The sequence below is a fragment of the Bos mutus genome, chromosome 20 (genome assembly GCF_027580195.1).
Source record: "Bos mutus isolate GX-2022 chromosome 20, NWIPB_WYAK_1.1, whole genome shotgun sequence".
Lineage (NCBI taxonomy): Eukaryota > Metazoa > Chordata > Mammalia > Artiodactyla > Bovidae > Bos > Bos mutus.
In genome coordinates this window covers 63,864,614-63,884,544 of record NC_091636.1, presented here as the reverse complement: position 1 = coordinate 63,884,544, position 19,931 = coordinate 63,864,614, and the positions used below count along the sequence as shown (strand labels likewise).

The 19,931-nt window shown below is 44.2% G+C and overlaps 1 protein-coding gene across 5 annotated transcripts in view; it reads right to left on the bottom strand.

Annotated features, from left to right (window-relative positions):
• The window catches only part of SEMA5A (semaphorin 5A), a 568,136-nt gene that overhangs the window by 162,988 nt on the left and 385,217 nt on the right, over nucleotides 1-19,931 (bottom strand). For all 5 annotated transcript variants that reach the window (XM_070357735.1, XM_070357734.1, XM_070357733.1 and 2 more), the window contains 2 exons: nucleotides 10,581-10,866; nucleotides 4,588-4,723 (listed from right to left, as the gene is read on the bottom strand). In XM_070357735.1, coding sequence (XP_070213836.1) covers nucleotides 4,588-4,723; nucleotides 10,581-10,866 — 422 coding nt within the window. The remainder of the gene's footprint in view (nucleotides 1-4,587; nucleotides 4,724-10,580; nucleotides 10,867-19,931) is intronic.

Below are 19,931 nucleotides of genomic sequence, written 5' to 3'. Positions count from 1 at the left end.
GATGGCATCACTGGCTTAATGGACACGAATTTGAGCAAAGTCCAGGAGATGGAGAAGGACAGGTGAGCCTGGTGTGCTGCAGTCCATGAAGTCACAAAGAGTTGGACATGACTTAGTGATTGAACAACAACGACGCTCTCACAAGTAAAATGTTTGAGTTCTATGAGCCTCTCTAGATGATTAACAAACCTAAGGAGGGGATCCACCTATAGCCCAGGTCGGAAGCAAGTGTGACAACCTGGACTGGAGACTGGTGTTGGAAGCGAGGGTCAAGGGGAGAGTCTTGCAGGACCAAGTCTATCAACCATGAGATCTGATGCTATCTCTGGGTAAACAGTGTCAGAATTGAGTTTAATTGTTGGACATCTGGCTTGGTGTTGGAGGAAAAAAAGCTGCTTTGTGGTGAGGGGGGAAAAAGGCAGAGGTTGGATTCGATCAGCAGTATCATTAGCCAAGAACTGGTTGAAACTATACAGTGTCTTGGTTTTCTAGCCAACTTATAATGAAAATCTCACCCGAGGATTCTTTTTCAAATATTTTGAATTCTATTTAAATTTATACCAGATATTTATTGGATCATAAGTAATCCACCTAGCTCTCTAACGGGCTGCAAATTCTCTCACCATGCCTTACACATGGGGCTCCTGCAGTGTTGGCGTGACACCCCAGGGACTCTGAGCAAGAGGAAAACATTAAAAATAGTAAAAACACAGCCATCGTCCTCCTGCAGCTTACAATCCATAGTCTTTGTCTTGCTAACACCTCTGAGAGTAATACATCTATATTTCTACTAATTCTTAAAACAATAATATTTGCATTCTTGTTTATTTTTTCCAAGGATGACAGATCCATCCTAGCCCTAGCCTGCCGGCCCTTGGTAGGTACATCTACGATCACCGAGGCACACGCAGAGAGTGCTTGACTTTGATGGTACCCTTCCTCCTGTTTTGTTGTAAATGCCAATGGAGTACTGAAGGATGCTGATGACTTGGCCAGGTCCCATCATCTGGTCCTCCAGCAGTGGCCTGCTCATCTGCTCGACCACTTTTGAGGGTCTGTTATCCATTTCGGCTCCATCAATTTGGTTGCTGGTAATCAAAACTGCACAGAGATTTCTAGAGTCTGTCCCAGTGCAGCTGTACCACTGGGTCTGGACAATGTTTTCTGTAAGTGACTGAAGCTTTTCCTAGTGAGGCCCAGAGTCTACATGGCTTTGGGGACTGCAGCTCTAACAGGGACGACTTTCATAGCACCACCTGCAGTGGTTTCTAGATTGCAACTGATAAAAATTAATAGTGTTACATTTTGTTACTATCTTCAATAGAGAATTTTGTATCAAATCTTGCAAAATTAGGCATTGTGCAGCCTACCCCATTCTTCTTGAATCTGAGTCATGTATCTGATCTTCTAATTAATTAGCTATTTCTAGTACACTCGTGCTTAGTTGCTCAGTGGTGTCTAACTCTCTGTCACCCCATGGACTGTAGCTGGTCCAGCTTCTCTGTCCATGGGGTTCTCCAGACAATAATACCAGAGTGGGTTGCCATCCCCTTCTCCAGGGGATGTTCCCAACCCAGGTATCAAACCCGTCTCCTGCAATGCAGGTGGATTCTTTACTGTCTGAGCTACCAAGGAAGCCTTCTAGTACATATGCACTGCATAAAATTCCAAATCTTAGTAGGCAAACAATAATTTAAAATATCTAACTGCATGTAACCATTGGTTTTTGCAAATATAAGGCCCTTTATACACAGTTAGTGGATGGACCCTACCCCCCCATAACAGTGTGTGTGGTTCCTTAAAAGTCAGTCAGGTTGCCTTAAGTTAGCATGGTTATCAAACATGGTAAACCAAAAGAAAATATTCGATACTCATGTATATCAGGACTTATGCAAAGAATCACCATAATCTAAACTTTAGTCCTATGCAAATCTTAAATACCACCCAAGGAAGACAAGCTCAGTGGAGTAGGCTCCCTGCCTGAAATGCACACCATGTTCTGCAGGCTTCATTCATTACACCACACGGCCCGACTTCATCTCATAAACGTGAGTAAGCCCTTTAGTGTGACTCTGGCATTATAAAACTAGATGCCTGTGGCCTCAGGAAATGAGGGGATTTGCTTTGTGCTACAAATGTATCCAGACAAAGGGGCTAAAAGCTATCCACTGCCCAGAGGTGGTAAGGCATCACAGAGTTTATTAAGTCACTGTTCACTGTGAAGACACGTGCAGTTGAAATATCAAGACATTAAAAGAACCCTAAAATACCGTGAGCATCTTTGAAAATTTTTTTAAACTTTAGGATTTTACCATGGACTTTCTGAAAGGAAATGATATATTTCACCTTCATGGTTTTCCAGAGGGCCTTCTTAAACAGCTACATCACCCCAGGATCCAGGGATATGGGTGGGATTTAAATGCAGAGACTCAACAATGAGGCACAGGGAGTCCATGTTCAGTTACTAATTACATAAATCATGTATGTCATCAGGAAACCTGACGACTTCATGTCTGGTTCCCACTAAACTGTTTGCTTGCCTGCATTTCTTTGTCTAGTACTGAACTTTCTTAGTAGGGAGACTTGAATAACAACTATAAACTTGATCATTCAGTTTCCTGACTTACAAGTGGGGCTAATGACACCCACTTTACAGAGCTGCTGAGATGAGAAAATATGACAAAGTCGATACAAACAAATAACCCTTAAATAGTCCCCCCTGTTGCTGTTGCTGCTGCTGCTAAGTTGCTTCAGTCCTGCCAGACTCTGTGCAACTCCATAGATGGCAGCCCACCAGGCTCCCCCATCCCTGGGATTCTCCATGCAAGGACACTGGAGTGGGTTGCCATTGCCTTCTTCAATGCATGAAAGTGAAAAGTGAAAGTGAAGTTCCTCAGTCGTGTCCAACTCTTAGCGACCCCATGGACTTCGGCCTGCCAGGCTCCTCCGCCCATGGGATTTTCCAGGCAAGAGTACTGGAGTGGGTTGCCATTGCCTTCTCCAGTCCGCCTTGTTATGGGATGCTATATCATTTTCCCAAGTAAAGCAGTGAATGGTAAAGTGGACATGTAAGCCCATCTCTATTCTCAGTGTCATGATCTTTATAAAAAAATTTCAAAACAATTAGAATTGAATGATTCTTGTCAAAGTACAAGTAAAATGTAAAATAATTGAACTTTTCTACATTCTCAGTTTTCTCAAAAGCCAGAGGTTTTATGTGTTGGGTTGACAAACCAACCAGGATTTGGAGGTCTGAATACACAACTCGAGTCTAACACTGACTAGTTATGAAGACTAAAGTTCCTCTGGTTGGAAGAGGTTGAGGCTCTGAATCTGAGGACTGGGCCTGAGAGCCCAGCTCAGCCACTAAGGGGCCTGTATCCTTGTCCTGATGACATACTCTGAGGCTCAACACCCTTCTCTGTCAGAGGGAGCTGTTACCAATCATCACACAGTTGCCAGAAGGCGGCAAGATACATAGAAGCATTGAGCCCAGTGTCTGGAACTTGGCATTCCTAAAAATTACACCCACGATGATGATGGTGAAGATCCTAAGACAGTTCTTCTCAGAAGAAAGGAGCTCCAGGGAAATCTGCTGGTACGCATGAATGTCTGAGTCTCCCTAAAATTCATATGTTGAAATCCTAACCCTCAAAGTGGCTGTATTAGGAGCTGGAGCTGCTAAGGAAGTGACTGAGGTTAAATGAGGTCATAAGGGTGGGGCCCTGATCTCATAGGGTTAGTGTCACTTCATGCTCACCTAGGAAAAGCCACATGAGGACATGGTGAGAAGCTGGCCATCTACAAACTAGGAAGGGAGTACACTCTAGAAACTGAATGGGCCAGAACCTTGATCATGGACTTTAGCCTCCAGAATTGTGAGAAAAGAAATTTCCAGTCTGTGGCATTTTGTTACAGCAGCCGGAGCTGACTAACACACCTGCTGACCGACCAAACAGTAGAGGCTTTTGTCCCTTTTGGTTTCAGCTCCCTCTCAACATGGGTAGATGAGAGCAGATGATGTCAGAGCCCCTGACAGCTTGAACACGCGGCATTTGGTGCCTTATACACAAATGGCCTCCATCTGCTCCTGTTTTCTCCACAGCCGCCCCATCACATCCCATTCACCCCAACAGGAAATCTCACCGCATACCCAATTAGAGCTCAATTCTGTTTGTGCATCCCCACTGCTCTGTGTCCTGGACCACGGTCATTACAGCATCATTCATTAGGAGTCAGAGCTCCTGGGGACACAGAGCCCACCATCATTAGTACTAATTGAAGCTGGATTCCCAACCTGCTGCATTGTGCTGGCCTTTTGCAGTCCAAGCTCAGGCGTCCCAGCTGACAAAAGACCCTTTGAAGGCCGGGCGCCTCAGGACACAAAAGGCCGTGGTCTATTTACATGAGACAAGCTGAGTGAGGGACTGTCCCACAGGGGGTTGGGGGTGGGGCAGCTCACAGCTGCACTGTGCGAGCACCAGGGTTTCAGTGGCCCCAGCCTGTCTGTCTGCACAAGGTTTCTGCCTGCTATCTGGGTGAGCAGCGGGAATGACTGAAGGAGTGGTCCTTTGTCCCCGGAATTACCTGGAAGTTGGGGTTGGGGTTGGGATACGGCAGCCAGGCGGACCGAGAGTTCTCCTGGTACTTGAAGGGCCCGTTAAAGGCCTGAGAGATGGCGCTGAGGTTGAAGACGCACACGGCCGAGGCGGCAATGCTGTTCCTGGGGAGGTGAGGAAGAAAGAGGAGAAGACGGGTCAGAGAGCACCCTCGAAGGTGAGCTCTGCTCCCCACGACAGATTCTTGGTGCCCAGGAAACACCTTCTAGGGGAACACTCAAGATCAGCAGGAATAAACACCCTACAGATGAGGCTGAAGCAGTGATGGTGCTCCTCTGGGTTTTTTTTTTCCTCCAACATTTCATTCTAGAAACAACAGTATTTAGCAGTTATGTTGCTTGTAATCCCATGGACAGGATGGAGTCCACACCCAGCTGGGGCAGAAATGATAGAAGCTTTTGAGGAGCTGTATGTTATACCTTTAAAATTCCTGGAGGAAAAAATAAATAAATAAAATTCCTGGAGGAAACAGAGTTCCTCCTCCAGGGCATGGGCCTCCCATCACCTCCCTCCCCACACTCTAATCTGGGCACTTTAGCTGGCAGTGGGGTGAGCTGCTGCTGCTTCTGTCTGTAAAAGCCCCAAATAGTTGTGAGTATTTGTCATCTTTTAAAAATAAACAACTGAAAGCATTTTGCAACAAGTGCCTGTTAGAGATCCTTCGCGTATATGTACATGTATATGTGAAAAGTATTTTAAATTCAAAGGGTCAAAGACAAATATTTGGCAGAGCACTGACATAGGACCTCTTGAAGCTTTAATTCAGAATTCAGTCTTTGCAGGACTGAAGGCTGTCAGTGGGAGGCTCTCGGAGTCCAAGGCCCTTTTACTAAGTGGAAAAAAGCAATATTTTTTTTTTTTGGTTAAGTAAATCTACATTATGAGCTCAGCTATGGTTTTAAAATTTCATGTTTATGCTATTAGCCAAAAGTATGTTTACTTATCAACTGTATTTCCTAAGGCAAAGAAAAAGCAAGAAACTATAAAATGTGAATGTCTACCTTATCCTTGGTTCATCTGAAAAACACAAATAGGTGGTAGATATCGACAAACTCCAACTCATCTAAGCTTCTTAAGGGAGGGGACATTCACTGACCAAATGAGGTTGAGACAACTGCTCCAAATCACCCAGCTACTAAATGGGGGAGTTGGACTGAACCTCCAGGTAGGTTGGCACCAAAATGGAAATTTTGAATTCTTGGTGACAGCTCTGTGTGGAGAGTAACAAAAGACACCCCGTGGAAGGTTGGAGGCTTGAGAGCAGGTATACCTGTTCCCTCTGGAAGCCCCAGAGAAGAGAGTCTGGAGGGAAGACTCACCCCCACTTCTGGCGGATAAAATGATAAACAATAAATGTGAACTCATTACTAATTTTACTCTTTGCATATTACCCTTGGAAAACAAGAAGATAAGTCAAAAATGTCTAAGGTAGAATTAGCCTTTGGACGTGTGAGTGGACTTCAGCAAGAACAAGACAAGTATGTTAGAATGAGGACGGCAGCCGGACCCCCAGGAGGGATACCACCCGGGGACCAGGTGACCACTCCTCGGTCCTGGCACAGCGACAGCGAGGGGCTCACTTCTCCAAGCCCTCTGCTAAGTGCCTGACAGGGACCTTCTTGTTGATCACAGGGAAACTCTAGTTCCTGAGGCCAGCCTGACTTCACAGACATACGGACAAAGGTACAGGGAGGTGCCTGAGTCCACATCACAGGCTGAGGGGAAAGAAACCAGAACCAACCTAGATAGCATATTCAAAAGAAGAGACATTACTTTGCCAACAAAGGTTCATCTAGTCAAAGCTATGGTTTTTCCAGTAGTCATGTATGGATGTAAGAGTTGGACCATAAAGAAAGCTGAGCATAAGAATTGATGCTTTTGAACTGTGGTGTTGGAGAAGACTCTTGAGAGTCCCTTGGACTGCAAGGAGATCCAACCAGTCCATTCTGAAGGAGATCAGCCCTGGGATTTCTTTGGAAGGACTGATGCTAAAGCTGAAACTCCAGTACTTTGGCCACCTCATGCGAAGAGTTGACTCATTGGAAAAGACTCTGATGCTGGGAGGGATTGGGGGCAGGAGGAGAAGGGTACGACAGAGGATGAGATGGCTGGATGGCATCGCTGACTCAATGGACGTGAGTCTGAGTGAACTCCAGGAGTTGGTGATGGACAGGGAGGCCTGGTGTGCTGCAGTTCATGGGGTCACAAAGAGTCAGACACGACTGACCGACTGAACTGAACTGAACTGCAGGGGGCCCTGGTGCTCCTGCCTTTGACCCCATTGCTATGGCTCTTTCTTGGGAAGGGAAGACACTTATCCCCCACCTGCCTGCATCCATTTCCCAGTTCACTGCACTCACTCACTCTGAAGGGCACTGGGTGGGGTCTCTGATGTCAAACTGGATGCCCCAGGGGCTGTCATTCTGAGTATCCCTGACACGTGTTGGTAGACACTTCTTCCCACCTCCTGGAAAGCAGAGCCCCATTGGTACAGGTTATGTGTTCTGTGCACACACACACACACACACACACACACACACACACGCATGCACTTTCCTGCCTTTCCTCTACCGTTTAACTTGCTGCAAACTGAGAAGGGTGAGGAGGAAGGACCCGAGTGACCACCCCCTAGCAGCTCTTTACCCACTCTTCCTGGGATGGGTCTGCCAGCCAGAATTGCACATTCACCTTCCCCTGTTGGTCCCTGCAGGCAGTGGTGGTCAGCCCAGGTCTGGTCTACCATGACCTTGTGGACAAGTCTGCTGAAAGCTGGGGTCTACAATGATATATCCATTTGGCTAATAGACCTTCAACCACATGTTGCAAGCTGGCCTCTGTCATGGATAATACTGCTGTATCTAATGTTCTGTTTCATTTCTTTCCCTGTTCAGAGCCTAGGCATGTAAGAGTGGCTGCACCCCCTCCCTCCCCCCAGGTGAGCCCAACAATAGGGGAACTTAGAATCTGCTGGAAGCCACTAGAAGAAAAGTAGAGGCATTCCTCTTAGCTCCTTGTCTCTTAACAAAAGAAGAAAAATCAAAATGTTAACCCTCCCCTACTCCCACAACTACATTATCTGAAAGCCAGCATTTTTAGATTCCAGGGGAAGAAAAAAACCAGGCAAATCTCTTCAGAGACTCTGTTGCAGGAATGTACTATTTCCTGCAGCCCAATCCATGCCCCAGGGTTGAGAAAATCACTGAGCTCTAGCTGGAGAAGACTCTTGAAAGCTCCTTGGACAGCAAGGAGATCCCACCAGTCCATCCTATAGGAAATCAACCCTGAATGAATATTCAGGAAGGACTGAATGATATTCCTGAATATTCAGGAATATTCATTGGAAGGACTGGTGCTGAAGTTGAAGCTCCAATACTTTGGCCACCTGATGCAAAGAGTCGACTCATTAAAAAAGACCCTGATGCTGGGAAAGATTAACAGCAGAATGAGAAGGGGGCGACAGAAGATGAGAAGGTTGGATGACATTGCCAACTCAACAGACATGAGTTTGAACAAACTCTGGGAGATGGTGAAGGACAGGGAAGCCTGGTGTGTTGCAGTCTATGGGCTCACAGAGAGCCAGACATGACTTAGAAACTGAACAACTAGGGACAGAATGAGTTGGAACACTGAACTTTATCCCTATTCCCCAGTGCTGGAGACCAAACAAACCTATGAGCCTAAGCACTGGAAAGCTCAGCCAGGGCAGTTTTAGCCATCGGTTCAGAGACAGGACACAACCGGTACCTCAAACTGTCATTTTCTCTCCATTTCGAGTATGTCTTGCGAAGAATGCAGTCATCTCCTGAGGGAGTAAGAGCAAGGCTGAGACAGGAGAGGGAGCAGAGGTGAGACATATGCCGGGATTTGCAACAGATAGGTCAGAAAGCAGTTCCCAAGACCTACTGAGAATAAGTACTGGAGAGAGATGTGGAAGGTCTAGTGATTCTCTTCCTGTTAGTATAAGGTCTCTGTATCAGATTTCCAACATGATGAGCATCTTCAACACTAAGCAAATATTCTGGAATAGTCTGAAACCTATCTTTGCAAGTATCTAAATAGACCACTCACCCTCCTGGAATGGCCCAGACACAGAACTTCCACCACTTTTTAAATTGTTCCCTTTTGCCCGCAGCCAGGGGAATGAACGTCTGGGTAAGCCAAGCTCCATTGTTTGTAAAATTGATGTTAACAGAGCCAGTGAACATTCATCTTGTGCAGCTTACACTATTTCTTAAATAAGGTTTTGGAAAGCAAATCAACTTCAGAAGCTATACATTGATTTTCTTTTTCCCCCAAAGAAACTTATCAAGGAGAGAAAATAACCTCTGGGGTTGAAAACCAGATTTACAACAAAGATGGTCCTGGTGGGGTGGGGGTGAGTAGCGAGTCATCCATTTTAGTCTTGTTTTTCTAACTTTACATCAGACAGAAGACTCCTCAGGAACAAACTTGTTTGAAAGCAAATGTTAACACTTAAGCTCAGCAGGAAAAACGGGAGGGAAGAGTAACAAGGAAGTAAGATGCAGATGACGTGATTCTTCAGAAATGCAATTCGTGGGCAGCCTTCCCAAGTGGTTCAGTGGTAAAGAATCCCACTGCCAATGCAAGAGACACAGGAGACCTGGGTTTGATTCCTGGGTCAGGAAAATCCCCTGGAGGAAGAAGGAGCAAGTCACTCCAGTATTCTTGCCTGGAAAATCCCAGGCATAGAGGAGCCTGCATTCATGACTACAGTCCATGGGGTCGCAAAAAGTCAGACACTACTGAGTGACTGAGCATGCACCATTTGGATGCAGAGGACACGAAAACAGAAGTCAACAAGACTTGGGAAGCTAATGAAACATCATAGACTGACCGACTGTCCCAGTGACCAATCTCTTGGTCTCGTGATCTGGGACAGACCCGTACACTTGGCCATCGCACCTCCATGATTGGCATTCTCAACTCATCCTGACTCTGCTCCTTTACCCTGGATACAGATATCTGGCTTTTGTCCAAACCATTAGGTCACCAGATGAGAGGTTTCAAAGGTGATGCAAAGCAGAAATCACCCTGCAGAACCATCATGCCCACTGCGAAGGTGGAGGAAAGTGGAGCTTGAGTCTCTGTAATTCCTTGTGGTGGGTTTCATCTCATGGAGTCTGAGCACCTCAGCTAAGGAAGGGAATTAAGTGTGGGGTCCCACCACACTCCACCAGAGTGAATGCGAGTCAGGAAACTGTATATCCTGTACTTAGTCCAAATAGTGTCAGTTCTCAAGGAAGAGTATCTCCCCGCAAGAAATAAAACACTATATTTTTTCCCCCAAATACTTTAAAAGTAGAATCATTCTTTTAGAAATGTCTAAGTTATTCATCTAATAAAATAGGGTAAGCCTACTTATGTGCTCTTCCTATATGTGCAGTTCAGTTAAAAGTTATGTTATCACAAAGATCAGATTCTCCAGACAACACTGGTTTCATTATGCAAAGATGCATGACTTATGTATAGGGTAAAAAAAGAAGACCCAGAGCGGTAAGATGGGGAGGGAGGGGACACATATATAACTGGCTGATTCATGTTGTGGCACAGCAGAAGAAACCAACACAATGTAAAGCAATTAACCACCAGTTAAAAATAAATTTAAAAAAAAGACATCTAATATATTCTAGCATTTCAGAACATGCCCAGAACACACTAGTAAATCAGAAGGAAAAATTTACAGAGAATAATTTGAAGCTACCATAACAGAAGGATAGAGCAAAACTTTCTGAGCAGCTTTATATTCCTAAGACCCATCTCAGAAATCACATCCCTTTCAGTAGCACTGAATTCATACTCAAATTTTTTTTTTTGGCTGTTAGCCCAGAGAAAGAAGAAACATCTCTGTTAAAGCAACTTGCAAAGCTCAAAGGGCAGAGAACAGTAGAATCATTCACAAGGAGCGGAAGAGCAGGGCAAGAACGATTTGCAGTTACGTACACATTGGTGGTGAAGATGCCGTAGATCAGATCCAGCTCGGGCAGGAAGAAGGTGCCCTGGAGTTCATGGTAGTAGAAAGGCACCTCACCCGGGCGGGAGCAGTTGAGGCGAGCCTTCATGAACGTGGTCCATGTGTCCTCCAGCAGGAAGCGGCCCCCGATGTCGTTCTTACACACGCGGGCAGCTCGGGAGAACACGGTCTTCCCACAGTCGTGCTCCACGGCATTTTCTCGGAAGAAGAAGTAGGTGAAATTTCCGATGTCGTAAGAGGACACGAAGTTTGGTTCTAGAAACAACAGGAAAGAAGAAAAGGCTCAGCCCACTGGACAGCACAGCAAACTGCTCAACATTATGTGACAACCTAACCGGGGGAAGAATGTGAAAAAGAGACACGTGTATCACTGAATCACTTTGCTGTGCACCTGAAACTAACATAGGACTGTAAATCAACCATGGTGGTGGTGGTTTGGCGGCTCAGTTGTGTCTGACTCTTCACAACCCCCATGAACTATCACCCACCAAGCTCCTCTGTCCAAGGGATTTCCCAGATAATGCTGGAATGGGTTGCCATACACTTCTCAAGAGGATGCTCTGGACTCAGGGATTGAATCAGAGTCCCCTGCATTACAGGTGGTCCATTGCAGGTAATTTCTTTACCTACTGAGCCATGAGGGAATCCTCAAAACTATGCTCCAATGTAAAATAAAAAGATGATTAAAATAAAAGCAAGAGAGAAGAAAAGCCTAAACATCCACAAGCTACTCCTTTGTATCTTGCCCGCTCAGTATTTATTCCAAGGAGACTTGATTTTGTGTGGCTAACACTGTGTTCTTATAGAAGGAACACAAGGCCCAAAGAGCACCGTAATGATCTACACCACTGGTGGAACCTGGTGCGTGAGTTCTGCTGTTTAGCTGTTGAGTCATGTCTGACTCTTTGCAACTCCATGGACTGCGGCCCACCAGGCTCCTCTGTCCATGGGATGTTCCAGGCAAGAATACTGGAGTGGGTTGCCATTTCCTTCTTCAGGGTATCTTCCCAGCCAAGGGGTCAAACTCAGGTCTCCTGCATTGGCAGGGGATTCTTTACTGTCTGAGCCACTAGGGAAGCTCACATGAGTTCTAAGTGACAGGAAATAGCCAGTGTGATTCCACACATAAGCATCCCGAGTTAATATAGCACTTAGGTACATAATGAGGCTTCCCTGATGGCTCAGATGGTAAAGAATCTGCCTGCAATGTAGGAAACCCAGGTTTGATCCCTGGGTTGGGAAGATCTCCTGGAGTAGGAAATAGCAACCTACTCCAGTGTTCTTGCTTGGGAAAACCCATGGACAGAGGAGCCTGGAAGGTTCAGTCCATGGGGTCACAAAGAGTTCGGCATGACTGAGTAACTAACACACACAACTTTTCGATAGGTACATAACATTAATACCATCAAAAATCAGCAGCAAAACTTTGCAACACACTTTAAAGCCAGAGACAGTACTTTATTTGTATATGCTTAATAACCTTCAGAAACAGTGGGAGACGAACTTATTTACAGAACAGAAACAGACTCACAGACTTAGAGAATGAACTTATGGTTATTGGAAGGGAAGGGTTAGGGAGGGATTGATTGGGAGTTTGGGACTGACATGTACACGACGCTATATTTAAAATAGATGGCCAACAAGGACCTATTGTAAAACAATAAAGGTTAAAAAAAAAAAGAAAAAAATTAGACACAGAGATTCTCAGCAATAATAATAAAATAGAACAATTACTATAATATACCATAATAAAAGCTATATGAATTTGGGGAAAAAAGTGGGAGAAAAATACTAAAAACATGAAATGTGACTCAGAATATGGAGGTATTGCATTAATATCATGTTTGTGTAGAAGGCAATGGCACCGCACTACAGTACTCTTGCTTGGAAAACCCCATGGATGGAGAAGCCTGGTAGGCTGCAGTCCATGGAGTCACAAAGAGTCGGACACGACTGAGCGACTTCCCTTTCACTTTGTGTAGAAGAAAACAATATTCTTTGATTTTACTTACATACTCGAGTATGACTTTGGCATAAATTATGTGCTTTCAGTAAGGACTTTAAAAATGTTTTTCATTTGTGGAAACTGAAACTATAAGGTTAGTGTCCTGAATCAGCTTTAGCCATTCCTGTTACTATGGTGACTATAAAATGTGATAATTCTTACTTTCTTATTTCTGGGGAATTCATTTAGAGAAGGAGAGGGTATTGAGATGGAGTCATTGCCTTTCTGATCTCATGATTAGATCAAAATTATGGACTTAGAAATGACAAATTATTGCAAACCTTTACTTAATCACCACACTCATTAGGCATTTAGGAATTTATTATAGATGGTCAACAGAACTTTGTATACAGCACTGAAAGCATTATCTTCATGACTTGCTGTTTGAGTCTATTGATAATAAAGATGATACCATTTCAGACACCATGCCATGACGTGCTAAGTCACCTCAGTCGTGTCTGACTCTGTGCAACCCCATGGACTGTAGCAAGCCAGGCTCTTCTGTCCAAGGATTTCTCAGGCTAGAATACTGGAGCAGGTTGCCATTTTCTTCTGCAGAGGATCTTCCCAACCCAGGGATCGAACCAACGTCTCTTAAGTCTCCTGCACTGGCAGGCAGATTCTTTACTACTAGCACTAGGTGGGAAGCGGCTGTCAGACACAGCTGTGCCCTAACACTTATCTTTTAAAAACTCTAATAACCAGGTTTGATTCTTATGCTTTTCTCCGTTGCTGAGAGTTTTCTACTCAATCAGCAAGTGCCTTAATTTATGGTGCAATTAAGATAATAGGAAAATATCCTTCAAAATTAATGGAAAAATACACACAACTGTATCCACAGGGCATATTTCAGGGACAATTGGCTTTGGAGGACAATTCAGTTGGCCTTGTGCTTTGTCAGATCCAATCATGTTGTACCAACAGACATGTTATCAGCAGGGCAACTAAAAACAGATTTGGCTACAAGATGATCCATTAATGTTAAGCATTAGGCCTGGTTTGGGCTCACCTAAGATCTGAAATAGGACTTCCCTGGTGGCTCAGACGGTAAAGCATCTGTCTATAATGCGGGAGACCCAGGTTCAATCCCTGGATCGGGAAGATCTCCTGGAGAAGGAAATGGCAACCCACTTCAGTATTCTTGCCTGGAAAATCCCATGGATGGAGGAACCTGGTAGGCTACAGTTCATGGGGCCGCAAAGAGTCGGACACGACTGAGTGACTTCACTCACTCGCTCACTCAGGATCTGAAATACAGACGCTGATTCCAAGACTGACATGAAGAGGGTGCTGAGTACTATTCTGTCCTGAAAGGTGCTCCCAGCTTTCAACCAAATTCGACTGAATTTCAATCAAGAGTTGATGTCATCACAAAATGTTTCAAATTCATTCAACTTCACAGCTTCCCTGGTGGCTCAGAGGGTAAAGAATCTACCTGCAATGCCATAGCCCGGGGCTGGATCCCTGGGTTGGGAAGATCCCCTGGAGAAGAGAATGGCAACCCACTCCAGGATTCTGGCCTGGAGAATTCCACAGACAGAGGAATTGGGCTACAGTCCATGGGTTGCAGGGTTGGAAACGACTAAACAACTAACACCCTCACTTTCTCACATTCTAAAAATGTAAAAATATTCTACTATACATTGTATATGTCATGTGCTTCTCTCTTTAGCTCATGATATTGTTCTTAAATAGTTTTATGTGCACTAAAGTATTAAAAATAGAGATTTCAATAAGAACTGATTTTAATTTATCAACTGTTAAACATAGTGGCTGATCACTTGCTTTAACTCAAAACAGATATTGTAAAAAACACCCTAGCTTGCATTAAAACATATGAGATGGAAGTCAGACATATTTACTGTACAGTCTGCTTTAATACCCTGGAATGTGTTTTTGAAAAGAAAAGCATAATAGTTGGGGAGTTTAGAATCCATGTTCACTGTCTCCCAAGAAGAATTACTCACTGAAGCAGACCCCCTAAAGCAAATATATGAAACAATTTATAAGACTCTATTGAGTTTCTAAAGATAATATTCACCTGTATGCCTAATTCTGAAGAGAAGGTTAAATCTCTGCAGAGCGGGTTCTGCACCCAGGCTCATATAACCAGACTGCAGTTTGCTCAGTGAAATGAAGACAAACAAAAAACCACCTTCATCACCAACAGACCTTATGGAAAATGAAGAAATGGAAGGAAGACATAGGTGTGTCTAGCTATAGCTCCCAGCATGGGTGGATGAGGCGTGAGACAGAGTCCACAAGCTTTATCAAGCACCCTCACGACTACCTACTTCTGCCAGTAACTCAGGGAGACACAGCATGAAAACCACATAGGAAATATCTGTAGGATCCAGGAAGCCTTGAGCAGGAAATCAAGGAGCTGAGAACATAAAAAAGATCTGCCTTGGTGTCTTCCGGCTCAAAGTTGGTCTGTAATTTAAAAAATCTCCGAAGTGAAGTGAAAGTCACTCAGTTGTGTTCAACTCTTTGCAACCCGGTGGACTATACAGTCCATGGAATTCTCCAGGCCAGAATACTGGAGTGGGTAGCCTTTCCCTTCTCCAGGGGATCTTCCCAACCCAGGGCTCAAACCCAGGCCTCCTGAATTGAAGGAGATTCTTTACCATCTGAGCCACCAGGGAAGCCCAATCTCTATTGAGATTAAAAACTCTAAAATCTCTATTGAGTGCTAAACTCTTGTATAAGGCTCCAGGCTAGGTGCTTCTCTTTCAGAAGCTCAGGAAACTCCCAGGAATCATAGAAGGAAATGCTTGTGTTACCCATCCAGTTTCATAGATGAAGACACTACAGCCCAGAGGAACCCGACCAAGTTCACACAACCAGCATCCAAGAGGAGGTTATGTCCTGAGTCTAGATGGTCTGACCACAAAGCCTATACATGGACCATTACACTTCACTGAAAACATAACGGGCTGCGAGAGAACAGTTACTTCAACAACATTGAAGAACAGGTCTTGGAACTCTAGGCAATGTTTCAGAAACCACAGTGGTGGCTGGGTTTTACTCAGGACCAAGACGAGGAGGGTCTGAGAACAGACCAGAGGGGAAGAGGGATGCTCTGATAAATCTTTACTCTGCAGCTATCAGAGACATCAAGGATGCCACAGAAAGAAAAGTTGGAGGAAGGAGTCAAGAATCCCAGAGCTCATTAAACAAGAATAGTGTGGGAAGCATTTGCCTCAATTCTGGAGAAGATGCTTCCAGTGATGTCCACCAGAGCACGGGCGCATGCACCAGGGATCATGAGAGCATCTATCCATGCTCATCGTCCACCCTACTGAACAGTCTCACCCAGATTTCTCATAAAAGAGGAGTACTGAGTCAGGCCTAGCAGACTTGCCCATGGGTTCCTCTTTCCCTGGAGAACCTCCTATGTCTCTCCACACCACTCTAACCCATTTTATGATAGGGTGACATAGAGCTTTTTAGATAGAAATGTGCAAATAGATTTCTTTCCTACTGGGAAAACAAGGGAAGAATTTGTACCTGGAATGCAGTACTGTACATGAACTTGAGCAAACCTGGGGAGATAGTGGAGGACAGAGGAGCCTGGTGGGCTACAGTTTGTGGGGCTGCAGAGAGTCAGACATGACTCAGCAACTGAATGACAAAAACAACAACGTTGTCATGTGTTTCTCTAACCCACCACATCTTACAGATATTTTAGTCAAGGAGCTAAGCTACAGTTGGAAACACATCCTGCAGCCTCACATCCCTTCAGGGGGATGATGGGTTCCGATGGGTGACCTGCTGTCATATCAGGAAGTTCCAGAGCCTTTTAAAACTCAGCCAACATCCTGTTCCTTTGCCAAAGATAGTGGAAAAGCAGTGATAGCTGTTAAATAGAAAGCCAAGGAGCTGTTGCCTTTATAGATAGAAATCTGGAGGTAGGCAGTACTTGAATCTCACCTGGCGGTATAATAAAATGCATATTGTTTCCCTTCCATTATTTAAGTCCTGTCTCTTGTTAAAATGTGATTCACCATAAGCTAGTATCTTTCACTCCTGAGTGAACTGAACAAGTTTAGAAATCAGTCAGTGGCCTTCCTGTCTACAGTGAATGTGGGTGCATGAAAGACAGGTCTTTTATTCGTCATCATTATCAAGCTACAAATGAATAGTAGTTTTGCTAATTCAGAATAAAAACAGACACAAGTATTTGTCAGCTTATTATCAAATATATGCATGGAGAAGCTGTTTTTCCCCCTCATGTTTGTAAAACATATCGAGTAACAGATTACAGAGTATTCTCCAAATTTGTTAAAAGAGGAATTATGTTTCATGATATAAGCACTTTTATTTTGTACATTTACTGACATAATAGTGGCCATGAAGATGTGAACACTGAGTAGGGACCCAAGCAATATAAATAAACTTGAGTTGTAAGAAGGACAAAAGCATCAATATTTTTGAGGGGTTTCTGACCATGTACAACCAAACTCTAAACTGCCAGATGGATCCTTCCACTTGGTCTTCTCTCTGCTCCATAGCCTATTGCACCAGTCTGGAGGGGCACCAGGCTCAGTGGTCCAATCTAATGACTGACTGGACCACTGAGAGGCTCTTGATATAGAAATATTTGTCTAAACCGATGAGAATGGACATTAAAGATAGGGAGGAATTCTGATTTTCCAACTCTATAAAAATCTTACGAGAATAAAAATCTATCAAAGTTTTAATTTTTTTGCAATCAAAGGGAAAGGCAGACTAGAAAATATCTAGCAGGCTTAAAACCCTGGGCTGAACAACTGACATCCAGAATGTTCCTTCATCCTGAACAACTATTCAGCCTAGGAAAGAAAAAGGCTGATACAAAATACCCTCCCAATAAATGAAGGCTACAATTTTTATTTCATGATTTCCTTTTGCTTTCCTTGTGAATAATTTGTATTTAGTAGACCTTCTGAAGAATTGATGTTTTTGAATTGTGATGCTGGAGAAGACTCTTGAGAATCCCTTGGATGCAGGGAGATCAAGCCACTCAACTCTAAGGAAATCAATTCTGAATATTCATTGGAAAGACTGATGCTGAGGCTGAAGCTCCAATACTTTGGCCACCTGATGCAGAGTCGACTCATTGGAAAAGACCCTGATGCTGGGAAAGATTGAGGGCAAGAGGAGAAGGGGATGACAGAGGGAGATGGTTAGATAGCATCGCTGACTCAATGGACATTGATTTGAGCAAATTCCCAGAGATAGTGGGAGAAAGAGGAGCCAGGCGTGCTGAAGTCCATGGGGCCACAAAGAGTCGGACACAACTTAGTGACTGAACAACAACAAGTAGAACTTCACATAATGAAAATGAGTAATCAAACATGCATATATTAAAGGTGATCAGACTTTGAGAAACATAAATAAAGCCAGGTTGAGTTCTTAAAATAGCCAGCCATTTCACAAAAATAAAGGAGCTAATGGAAACAATATTTAGACATGACATTCAGTGAGACAGAGGTTTCAGTTCTATAATTTTTTGATATCAGTTACCACCTAAATAATTTCTGTGCATATTCCTAGATTTTCAGGTCCTCTCTTTCTTTTGAAGATTGTTTCCCTATCACAGCTACATGGAAATGTGCAGCAGAGGGTTCCAAAGTAAAGCTAACTTCATCTATGTGTTTATTAAGATTGGATAATGAAACTAAAATTTAATTAAGTAAAAAGTGGTTTAAAAGACATTGACATACTAAAATTCTTTCCTTAAGATTTCTAGGAAAAGACTAGGTAGATGGATCGATAGATCAGTAGATACAGATAGATGGATAGATATACATGTTTGTGTGTGTATGTTTTGAGTGTGTTACATGCATATGTATAGGATTGAGGTGTATGTATACATGGCTCAATACTTCCACCTACTGGCAGTAAGAATTGGCCAGATTATGTAACAGCACAAGTTCTCAGTTTCCCCCATTTAGAATGTGTGCTCAGTCGCTTCAGTCGTGTCTGATTCCTTGTGACCCTCTGGCCTGTAGCCCACCAGGCTCCTCTGTCCATGGGATTCTCCAGGCAAGAATACTGGAGTGGGTTGCCATGCCCTCCTCCAGGGATCTTCCCAACCTGGGGATCAAACTCTCATCTGCCTGCATCTCCTGCGTTGCAGGAAGATTCTTTACCCACTGAGCCACCTGGGAAGCCCCTTAGAATGGTGATAACAATACCCGATACTTAGTATTATTTTGTTGGACATGACTTAGCACCCTGAACAACAACAACAGTATCATTGTGAAAAGTCAAGGGTGATGCCTGCCATGTGCCTATCACTTGGTTGCTAATCATCAAACTATAGATCATCATTTACATATATTCATATTTATCAGATCAGATCAGTCACTCAGTCGTGTCCGACTCTTTGCGACCCCATGAATTGCAGCATGCCAGGCCTCCCTGTCCATCACCAACTCCCAGAGTTCACTGAGACTCACGTCCATCGAGTCAGTGATGCCATCCAGCCATCTCATCCTCTGTCGTACCCTTCTCCTCCTGCCCCCAATCCCTCCCAGCATCAGAGTCTTTTCCAATGAGTCAACTCTTCGCATGAGGTGGCCAAAGTACTGGAGTTTCAGCTTTAGCATCATTCCTTCCAAAGAAATCTCAAGGCTGATCTCCTTCAGAATGGACTGGTTGGATCTCCTTGCAGTCCAATGGACTTTCAAGAGTCTTCTCCAACACCACAGTTCAAAAGCATCCATTCTTCGGTGCTCAGCTTTCTTCACAGTCCAACTCTCACATCCATACATGACATTAAGGCAAAGTTAAAGACCTTTAGTTCCTCTTTCCAGGGCTAGAGATAATATTCTCAGATATATCCTCTGAGCTGTCTTGCAGATGCTGAAACCCCTGCCAAATGGGAGAAGTTAACTGTATGCTGCCCACAAGCACAGAGACCCCAGACCGGTTGGAACCAGAAGGTCAATGATGTTGACTACAGCTTACCTCAACACCCACCAGTCAGCAGAAGGTCCTTGAGCTGACCATATACACGGCAACCTTCTCCTCCTCTTTTTCCTATAAAATCTCCAAGCAAGACATGGGGAGTGGAGAGTTGGTTCTTTGGGACATGAGTCCACCTTCTCCCCAGGACTGCTGACTTCCTCGATAAAGCTATCTTTCCTTTCACTCAACACCTGTCTCTCTCAGGATTGGATTCTTTAGGGGCAAGTGGCCAAACTTGAGTTTGGTGAAAAAATGCCTTATTGCCAAGTAGAGAGCCTGCAACATTCGCCTGAAGGGATTCTGTGATTGCCCAACTTTCAGGAACTCAGTGCTCAAGGACCAGGACAGAACACACCAC